The sequence below is a fragment of the Phyllobates terribilis genome, unplaced genomic scaffold (genome assembly GCF_046119375.1).
Source record: "Phyllobates terribilis strain yellow unplaced genomic scaffold, ASM4611937v1 Scaffold_1__5_contigs__length_1240528914, whole genome shotgun sequence".
Classification (NCBI taxonomy): Eukaryota; Metazoa; Chordata; class Amphibia; order Anura; family Dendrobatidae; genus Phyllobates; species Phyllobates terribilis.
The window spans coordinates 796,567,477-796,578,191 of NW_027362761.1; the positions used below are offsets into that span (position 1 = coordinate 796,567,477).

A 10,715-nucleotide genomic window follows, 5' to 3' on the forward strand; every position below is an offset into this window, starting at 1 on the left:
TTTTAGATGCGCTAACCTGAGTTCTGCTTAGAACTGGATGTCCCACTAATTTCAACCTTGGCTTTTTTCTTCTTAGACTCTGATGAGGCAGAAGAGCGTTTTTCCACTGCAGGAGTGTTCAAAGCTCTCTTCTTAAAGAGCTCCCGGTCTCTCAGCAGTGCGGGATCCATGATGCTGGGAAGAAGATAGAATTGGGTCAAAATGATGCACTATAGATTATATCCAACACACAATAGAGATGATTCCTGAACCAGACTGAATGGATGCAATGCTCTGTTTCAGGATAATGTCTGTGCAATATGATGGCGTTGTATACAAGTAACAAACTGCATTAGCATAGTCACTCAATACACTTACTAACTACTGCTGGGCTGATTGCATCAAGTTACACGGCCTTATTTTAGGGACAAGTCCTGGGAAATCTGTGGGTCTTGGACCCAGACTATTAGAATCATTGGCATATACAGTGGGTGACATAAGTATTGAACCTGTCACCAATTTTCTAAAGGTGCTATTGACATGAAATTCTCACCTATCCAATCCACACAGGTAAAGAAATCAAACCACAGATGTCCATAACTGTGTAATGTCTCCTGCTGAGTGTGACATGAGCGCAGCTCCTGAGCCAGCTACTTCAGACAACTTCCATTATTTATAGACATCATTGATTTTAAAAATGTACAAAAAAACCCCTTTGAGTCAACAAAACTGAGCAAAGTGGCCACTGGCAGGCAGACCCTCAGACAGGGCCAGCGTCCTAGTCACTGCAGGCGGTCTGGGTGCCACCGCTTCCCCCACCCACTGTAAGGGCACATCTTAGGGCGAGATGAGGAAACAATCACCCCCAGAGAAGAGCGCCCCCTGCTGCAGCAGCTCAGCCATACACACGGATTACCAGTGTGATAGCCAGAGCTCAGGAGGGGACCGGCATAACACTGCCGAGCTGTGCCCATCCTGCCCCGGGAACACAGGGTGACCCAGTCACCAGCCGTGCCCTGCATTCCCACAGCCGTGCCCAGACACTACCACCTATACCATCTCCAGTGCTTCACCATATGCTATGACGATGAATTTCACTCACGGTTCCACGGCGTGTGACCACAAACTCGCTACAAACTACCGCACTCGGCGCGGCCAATCAGCCCGCAGCCTCCCTCTCGCCTCCACGACGTCAGTTCCCACACTCGCCTGCAATGTCGGTCAGATTTTACATTGTCATTATTCTTTGTCTGTCAATAAAGTTCTACAAAAAAAAAAAAACACCGTAAACTGTGTCGCGCGTTGATACGTCACGGCAGTAGCGGTCGCAGCGCTGATTACGTCACAGCCAGCGTCTTTCTTCTGTTGTGACTTTAACGGAGTGATTAGAAGGAGCAGCACGCTCTCCTGGAGACAGTATGTTCCGTACAGAGCAGGCTGAGGCTAGTATGGCGTCCTTACAAGGAGCTGCTCCTGGTTCTTACTCGACTTATTAAGTTATTATTTTTCTAGTAGACGAAGTGTTAAATGGGGATTATAATAAACATTTACAAAACTAATGTCTATTTGAAGTGAGATAGTGGTTGTCCACTCCTCAGGGCTGTGGCGTTGGTAAGCCAAACCTCCGACATTTCCACGACTCCCTCATACATGGCTCATGTTTAAGTGATACATTTACTGTAGCACAGATTCATCTCAGCTAAAAGTCTAGACCAGGGGTCCTCAAACTTTTTAAACGGGGCCAGTTCACGGTCCCTCAGACCATTGGAGGGCGGGAATATAGTTTTTTTTTAAAAAAACTATGAACAAATTCCTATGCACACTGCACATATCTTATTTTGTAGTAAAAAAAAAACAATACAGGAACAAATACAATATTTAAAATGAAGAACAAGTAAAGATAAATCAACCGGTATTTCAGTAGGTAGGTAACTGTACCCAATAGGCAGCATAGGTTCCCAATAGGCAGGTAAATGTACCCAATAGGCAGCATAGGTCCCCAATAGGCAGGTAAATGTCCCCAATAGGCAGCATAGGCAGGTAAATATCCCCAATAGGCAGGTAAATGTCCCCAATAGCCAGGTAACTGTACCCAATAGGCAGCATAGGTCCCCATTAGGCAGGTAAATGTCCCCAATAGGTAGCATAGGTCCTCAATAGGCAGGTAACTGTACTCAATAGGCAGCATAGGTCCCCAATAGGCAGGTAAATGTCCTCAATAGGCAGGTAAATATCCCCAATAGGCAGGTAAATGTCCCCAATAGGCAGCATAGGTCCCCAATAGGCAGGTAAATGTACCCAATAGGTAGCATAGGTCCTCAATAGGCAGGTAAATGTCCCCAATAGGCAGGTAAATGTCCCCAATAGGTAGCATAGGTCCTCAATAGGCAGGTAAATGTCCCCAATAGGCAGCATAGGTCCTCAATAGGCAGGTAACTGTACCCAATAGGCAGGTAAATGTCCCCAATAGGTAGCATAGGTCCTCAATAGGCAGGTAAATGTCCCCAATAGGCAGCATAGGTCCCCAATAGGCAGCATAGGTACTCAATAGGCAGGTAAATATCCCCAATAGGCAGGTAAATGTCCCCAATAGGCAGCATAGGTCCTCAATAGGCAGGTAAATATCCCCAATAGGCAGGTAAATGTCCCCAATAGGCAGCATAGGTCCCCAATAGGCAGGTAAATGTACCCAATAGGCAGCATAGGTCCCCAATAGGCAGGTAAATGTCCCCAATAGGCAGGTAAATGTCCCCAATAGGCAGCATATGTCCTCAATGGGCAGGTAAATGTTCCCAATAGGCAGGCTGTTTCCCCCTTATAATGCCATATGCAGGCTGTTCCAACCCTTATAATGCCCCATGCAGGCTGTTCCCCCCCTTATAATGCCCCATGCTGGATGCCACCCCCCATATAATGCCCCATGCAGCATGTCACCCCCCCCATATAATGCCCCATGCAGCATGTCACCCCCCCATATTATGCCCCATGCAGCATGTCACCCCCCCCATATTATGCCCCATGCAGGATGTCCCTTTCTCCCCATATAATGCCCCATGCAGGATGTCCCTTCCCCCCCCCATATAATGCCCCATGCAGGATGTCACCCCCCATATAATGCCCCATGCACGATGTCACCCCCCCATATAATGCCCCATGCAGGATATCACTCCCCTGTCTTTATAATGCCCCATGCAGCATGTCACCCCCCCATATAATGCCCCATGCAGCATGTCACCCCCCCATATAATGCCCCATGCAGCATGTCACCCCCCCATATAATACCCCTTGCAGGATGTCACCCCCCATATAATGACCTATGCCTCCATACATCAAAAAAAAAAAAAAAATCCAATACCTCACTTCTCACTTGCTTCCGCTGCTCAGGTCTGGACTCCAGCGTCGCGGCGGCGTCGTCCCGCTCTGCGCTGCCTGTGACGGCACTCGGGAGGGCGCGGTGTAAAGACGTCACCGCGCCCTCTGACCTGAGACGTCACAGGAAGCGCAGAGCAGGAAGACAGCGGATCTGCAGAGGCACGGGGAGAGGTAAGTATCCGGCTGCCGGGGCCCTGAGCAAGCGGGGGAGAAGGGCGGGCGCTGACACCGCTCCCCTCTCCTCCGCCCATAGCCCGGCGGGCCGGATAAAAGTCATCCGCGGGCCGCATGTGGCCCACGGGCCGTAGTTTGAGGACCCCTGGTCTAGACCCTTAGATCAGGAATAGGACAGACATTTATAGGACATGTCATAACTTTCCTAAATTCTTATGAAAAAATATTCCCCACAGACTGCATTGAACTACTGTACCCAATTTATTATATATTGTAGGAGTCGGAGTCAGTCCATTTTATAGCAACTCAGAGTCCGACTCCTCACTCTTGAGTAAATTTTTTGCAAACCTGGCAGCTAGCCAAATGCTAATGGTCTGGAATGTGCAAACTGTTAGGATTCAACTCTACCGGGAAATGAAAATCCAAGTGGGATGAAATCGTGAAAAAAATACAATTATGCCATTGTTTTTTGGGTGTTGTTTTTACAAGTATGGCGTCGTTACAAGGAGCTGCTCCTGGTTCTTACTTGATTTATTAAGTTATTATTTTTCTAGTAGACAAAGTGTTAAATGGGGATTATAATAAACATTTACAAAACTAATGTCTATTTGAAGTGAAATAGTGGTTGTCCACTCCTCAGGGCTGTGGCGTTGGTAAGCCAAACCTCCGACATTTCCACGACTCCCACATGCATCGCTCATGTTTAAGTGATACATTTACTGTAGCACAGATTCATCTCAGCTAAAAGTCTAGATCAGGGGTCCTCAAACTTTTTAAACAGGGGGCCAGTTCACGGTCCCTCAGACCATTGGAGGGCCGGAATATAGTTTTTTTTTTTAAAAACTATGAACAAATTCCTATGCACACTGCACATATCTTATTTTGTAATAAAAAAAAACAATACAGGAACAAATACAATATTTAAAATGAAGAACAAGTAAAGTTAAATCAACCGGTATTTCAATAGGTAGGTAACTGTACCCAATAGGCAGCATAGGTCCCCAATAGGCAGGTAAATGTCCCCAATAGGCAGCATAGGTCCCCAATAGGCAGGTAAATGTCCCCAATAGGCAGCATAGGTCCTCAATAGGCAGGTAAATATCCCCAATAGGCAGGTAAATGTCCCCAATAGGCAGCATAGGTCCCCAATAGGCAGGTAAATGTCCCCAATAGGCAGCATAGGTCCCCAATAGGCCGGTAAATATCCCCAATAGGCAGCAAAGGTCCCCAATAGGCAGCATAGGTCCTCAATGGGCAGGTAAATATCCCCAATAGGCAGGTAAATATCCCCAATAGGCAGCATAGGTCCTCAATGGGCAGGTAAATGTTCCCAATAGGCAGGCTGTTTCCCCCTTATAATGCCATATGCAGGCTGTTCCACCCCTTATAATACCCCATGCAGGCTGTTCCCCCCTTATAATGCCCCATGCTGGATGCCACCCCCCATATAATGCCCCATGCAGCATGTCACCCCCCCATATAATGCCCCATGCAGCATGTCACCCCCCCATATAATGCCCCATGCAGCATGTCACCCCCCCATATTATGCCCCATGCAGCATGTCACCCCCCCATATTATGCCCCATGCAGGATGTCCCTTTCCCCCCATATAATGCCCCATGCAGGATGTCACCCCCCCATATTATACCCCTTGCAGGATGTCACCCCCCCCCCATATAATGACCTATGCCTCCATACATTAAAAAAAAAAAAAATCCAATACTCACCTCACTTCTCACTTGCTGCCGCTGCTCTACTCTGGTCTGGACTCCAGCGTCGCGGCGTCGTCGTCCCGCTCTGCGCTGCCTGTGACGGCACTCGGGAGGGCGCGGTGTAAAGATGTCACCGCGCCCTCTGACCTGAGACATCACAGGAAGCGCAGAGCAGGAAGACAGCGGATCTGCAGAGGCACGGGGAGAGGTAAGTATCTGCCTGCCGGGGCCCTGAGCAAGCGGGGGAGAAGGGCGGGCGCTGACACCGCTCCCCTCTCCTCCGCCCATAGCCCGGCGGGCCGGATAAAAGTTCTCCGCGGGCCGCATGTGGCCCACGGGCCGTAGTTTGAGGACCCCTGGTCTAGACCCTTAGATCAGGAATAGGACAGACATTTATAGGACATGTTATAACTTTCCTAAATTCTTATGAAAAAATATTCCCCACAGACTGCATTGAACTACTGTACCCAATTTATTATATATTGTAGGAGTCGGAGTCAGTCCATTTTATAGCAACTCAGAGTCCGACTCCACCAAAATGGACTCCGACTCCTCACTCTTGAGTACATTTTTTGCAAACCTGGCAGCTAGCCAAATGCTAATGGTCTGGAATGTGCAAACTGTTAGGATTCAACTCTACCGGGAAATGAAAATCCAAGTGGGATGAAATCGTGAAAAAAATACAATTCTGCCATTGTTTTTTGGGTGTTGTTTTTACAGCATTCATTGTGTGGTATATAGAGCCCATGTACATGATTCCCCAGATAAGTACGATCGCTTCAATATGAATTTACATCGTTTTTTTTGTTTAAGCAGTGAAAAAAATATCAGAAATCTGTTCAATAAAAAAAATTGGTTTGTGTACCTATTTTCTGAGATCCCTAACATTTTTATTTTTCCATGGGAATAGAGTTCTTTGAAGACCTAATATTTCCGCCCTGAGTTGTTATTTTCATATGATACCATTTTGATGTACATACAACATTTTTATTGTATTTTTTAAACAGGTTTGGTGACCAAAAAAAAAGCAATTCTGGTGTTTTGTTTTTTTCCCTCTTTACAGCATTTTCCGTATGGGTTAGTTAGTTTTATACTATGACCAGACTTTTACAGACTTGGTAATACCAGACATGTTTTTTTTAATAGGAGAAAAGGAGGGTGATTTGATTTTTTTTTTCCTCGATATTTTACTTTATTTTTTAGTCCCCCTAGTTGACTTAACTCTGCAATTATAAGATCACTTATAATATGTAAAGCAATAGTAGATAGCATAAATTGTGGTCTATAAAGCTCCACCTGTGGCGTGCACTGGTAATGACTTATTTTACATGTCTCTATTGACAATGGCATCTACAGTAAATGGTTAAAGGGAACCTATTATGAACGTATTAAGCTGCAGATATATGGTTAATCTGCACGTAAATAGCATTACAATGCTGTCTGACCACCTTACTAAGGCCACGTTCATGCGATCAGTATTTGTTCAGTATTTTACATCAGTATTTCTAAGCCAAAACCAGGAGTGGGTGATAAATACAGAAGTGGTAACATGTTTCTTTTATACTTTTCCTCTAATTGTTCCACTCCTAATTATGGCTTACAGATACTGATGTCAAATACTGAACATGTGAACGTGGCCTGGCAGTGCAGCTACTGGGAGAAATTGCACTTTATTCCTCCCAGGAGCTGACAACTTTCAGTCATAGGCTACATTCACACGTTCAGTATTTGGTGAGTTTTTTACCTCAGTATTTGTAAGCCAAAATTAGGAGTGGGTGATAAATACAGAAGTGGTGACATGTTTCTATTAGGCCACGACCCCACTATCAGTATTTGGTCAGTATGCGGTCAGTATTTTTGCTCAGGAGTGGGAGCCAAAACCAGGAGGAACAATCAGAGAAAAGGTATAATAGAAACAAGTCACCAATTCTGCATTTATCACCCACTCCTGGTTTTGGCTCCCACTCCTGAGAAAAAATACTGACCGAATACTGATCAAATACTAATAGTGGGGCCGTGGCCTTATGCTTTTTATTTGATTGTTTCTTTCCTGGTTTTGGCTTGCAAATACTTGTAAGCCAAATACTTGATGTAAAATACTGACCAAAATACTGTTATGTGAACGCAGCCTTAGAGACATGCTGGAGCCGCTACAGTCACTGCTCACAGCATTGTGAGTAATGACTGTAACCACACCCTGGTATTTGATTCACAATTCGCTCTGCATGGATACACTAGTAGTAGCTGTATAGTAGAGCAGCTGCAAGTTTATTACTGTCTCTGCCTTCTCGATCTCGTTATAGACAGTGGTTAACAAGCGTCTTCTAGTGTAAAAAAAATAATGAATCTGGGCCAGAGGGCTGAGAAAGTCTCTGCCTCCCTTTTTTGAAAATGTATGAAAAGTCTCAATATTGAGGTAGCCTCAAACCTAAATGGAATTTTGGGTTGCCATTCTACCTGAGAAGGCAGTAATCTTCACTAAGTAATATGACTAGATGTCCAGTCAATTGTACAGTGATGTAGTCTGAGTCCAGACCATCTGCACCAATGCCCGTGTGCCCACCTGGACCTTGGGCTTCGAGGATCCACCTCACCCAGTGAGCCTCACATAATACAAAGACCATGGTTCCCAAAGCCACAGCAACAACAACAAGGGAGGTACTGTTACACACCTGTCCCATAACTGGGCTCTGCTCCATGTCGAACTTTGCAAGTAGCTTTGGCGTGTTCTCATGGGATCACATACCTAGGCCTATATAAGGCCTACAAAGACACACACCTGTGTCTTGGCATTAAGACTTTGCTTGTCTGTGCTCAGCTTCCTGTCTGCAGAACAGCTGCTAGCAGCCTGCGATTCCTGTACTCCAGTTGCCTGTCTGCCTGCGACTTTTAGTACCTCTGCAACCTGTCTGTGGTCTCTAGGACATCTCCTGCCTGCCTATGGCTTACGGTCCCTCAGGTACCTGTCAGCCTGCAGCTTTCTGTACCTCAGCAACCAGTCTGCGGTCTACAGGAAATATCCTGGCTGACTGCAGCTTTCAGTCCATCAGATATCTGTCTGCCTGGGGTTTTCAGTACCTCTGCTACCTGTCTGTGGTCTCCAGGATGTCTCCGGTCTGCCTGCGGCTTCCAGCACCACTGCTACTTGTTCCTGGGCTTCAAGGACCTCTGCTACCTGTCTGTGGTCTCCCGGACATGTCCTGTCTGCGGCTTCCAGTACCCCTGCTACCTGTCTGCAGTCTCTCGGACATCTCCAATCTGCCTGTGGCTTCTAGTAATTCTGCTACCTGTTCCTGGTCTTACAGCACCTCAGCTACCTATCTGTAGTTTCCCAGTCATCTCTGATCTGCCTTCGACTTCCAGTACCTCTGCTTCCTGTTCCCGGGCTTAAAGGACCACTGCCACTTGTCTGCAGCATGCAGGACGTCTTCTGTCTGCCTACAGCTTCCAGCACCTCTACTATCTGTCTGCAGTCTCCAAGACGTCTTCAGTCTGTTTGTGGCTTCCGGTCCCTCTGCTACCTTTTCCTGGGATTTCAGGACCTCTGCTACCTGTCTGTGGTCTCCTGGACGTGTCCTGTGTGCCTGCAGCTTCCATTACCTTTTCTACCTATCTGCAGTCTCCTGGACATTTCCTGGCTGTCTGCATCTTAGAGTCCATCAGTTACCTGTCTGCCTGTGGCTTTCAGCACCTCTACTACCTGTCTGTGTTCTCCAGGATGTCTCCTTCATGCCTGAAGCTTCCAGTACCTATACTACCTGTCTGCAGTCTCCTGGATGTCTCTGGTCTGCCTGCAGCTTCCAGCACCACTGCTACCTGTTCCTGAGCTTCAAGGACCTTCGCTACCTGTATGCGGTCTGCAAGACGTCTAGTGTCTGCCTGCTGCTTCCAGCACCTTTTCTACCCGTCTGCAGTCACCCAGAAGACTCCAATCTGCTTGCGGTTTCCAGAACCTCTGCTAACTGTTCTCAGTCTTCCAGGACTGTTGCTGCCTGTCTGCAATCTCCCAGATGTCTCCGGTTTGTCTGTGGCTTCCAGTACCTCTGCTACCTGTTCCCGGTCTTCCAGGGCATCTGCTATGTTTCCACCTGCCGCTATTTGAACATCTCCTGACTGCCTGTGGCTTCTTGGACCTCTGTTACCTGTTTGCATTTTTTACAGTTACCTCTGCTACCTGTCTCCCGCGTGCCTTACCTGCCTACGGCACCGACCACCTCTGCTACCTGTCTCATCTGCGTGCCAACCTGGACCTTGGGCTTTGAGGATCCACCTCACCCAGGGAGACTAACAGATTTTCCCAAAATCAGAAGTAATCTGCTGTCTACAGGATAAGGGATAACTTGCATATCGATGGGGCTCGACCACTCTAACCCCCAACATTCTCAAGAACTGGGCTCTGTATAGTCTTGAGTTAGAAGGAGGTGCACATGCTCGGCCGAGTATAGCTTACGTATTAGTACAGCAGTCACATTGATAATGAAAGTAACAGAGGTAAAGCATGCTCACCTTTTCTCCATTGGCCAGATGGCCAGTTCTTAGATGGAAAAAAAACTTGAAAACACATGAATGATATCCGAGTGCTGTCTGATTTTTTTCAAGGATCTATTGACTTGCATTAGGGTGTTTGATCTGACTCTCGGACCAATATCTGACAATTTTCCATGTTTTTGTGTGGACAACTTGGTCCAAGGAAAAATTGTATATTTAAAGTACTCAATAGACTGTCATAGCTACGAGTGCTGTCCTTGAAAAACTGACATCTGAATGACCTCTAACACGGTAAAATCAGTGACTGTTAGCTCACCAAATAATTGAAAGATATATACTGGGTCCAAGACCGTGCCACTGTTCTGGTATAACATAAGACGGTACAAAAATAAAAGCGGGTCTGGCTCAGCAGGTGTATATACACTGCTCAAAAAAGTAAAGGGAACACTCAAATAACACATCCTAGATCTGAATGAATGAAATATTCTCATTGAATACTTTGTTCTGTACAAAGTTGAATGTGCTGACAACAAAATCACACAAAATCATCAATGGAAATCAAATTTATTAACCAATGGGGGCCTGGATTTGGAGTCACCCCCAAAATTTAAGTGGAAAAACACACTACAGGCTGATCCAACTTTGATGTAATGTCCTTAAAACAAGTCAAAATGAGGCTCAGTATTGTGTGTGGCCTCCACGCGCCTGTATGACCTCCCTACAACGCCTGGGCATGCGCCTGTATGACCTCCCTACAACGCCTGGGCATGCTCCTGATGAGGTTGCAGATGGTGGTGGAGGATGAGGAGAAGGAGGAGGACAACAGCAAATAGACAAAATCAGGAAGCGTATACCCATATGTGAAGAGTTGCATGGGAATAGACCTTCCAAAAAAAAGACACTGGATTTGAGTTTATGTTACGCTGCTATCATTCGGTGGTGTTCAGAAATCTGTCCCAATCCAGCCCTTGTTCATTTTTATAAGAGTC

The 10,715-nt window shown here is 46.3% G+C and overlaps 1 protein-coding gene across 2 annotated transcripts in view; it reads right to left on the bottom strand.

Moving 5' to 3' along the window:
• GTF2E2 (general transcription factor IIE subunit 2) overlaps nt 1-1,263 on the bottom strand; it is a 62,854-nt gene extending 61,591 nt beyond the window's left edge. The window contains exons 1-2 of one of the 2 annotated variants that reach the window (XM_073655202.1): nt 1,082-1,263; nt 17-174 (exon numbers count right to left, since the gene is read on the bottom strand). In XM_073655202.1, the coding sequence (XP_073511303.1) occupies nt 17-170 (154 nt within the window). In that variant the 5' untranslated portion in view covers nt 171-174; nt 1,082-1,263. Of the gene's footprint in view, nt 1-16; nt 175-1,081 lie in introns of those variants that run through there. The other variant, XM_073655203.1, reaches the window with a different exon arrangement.
• Nucleotides 1,264-10,715: the final 9,452 nt, after the last annotated feature.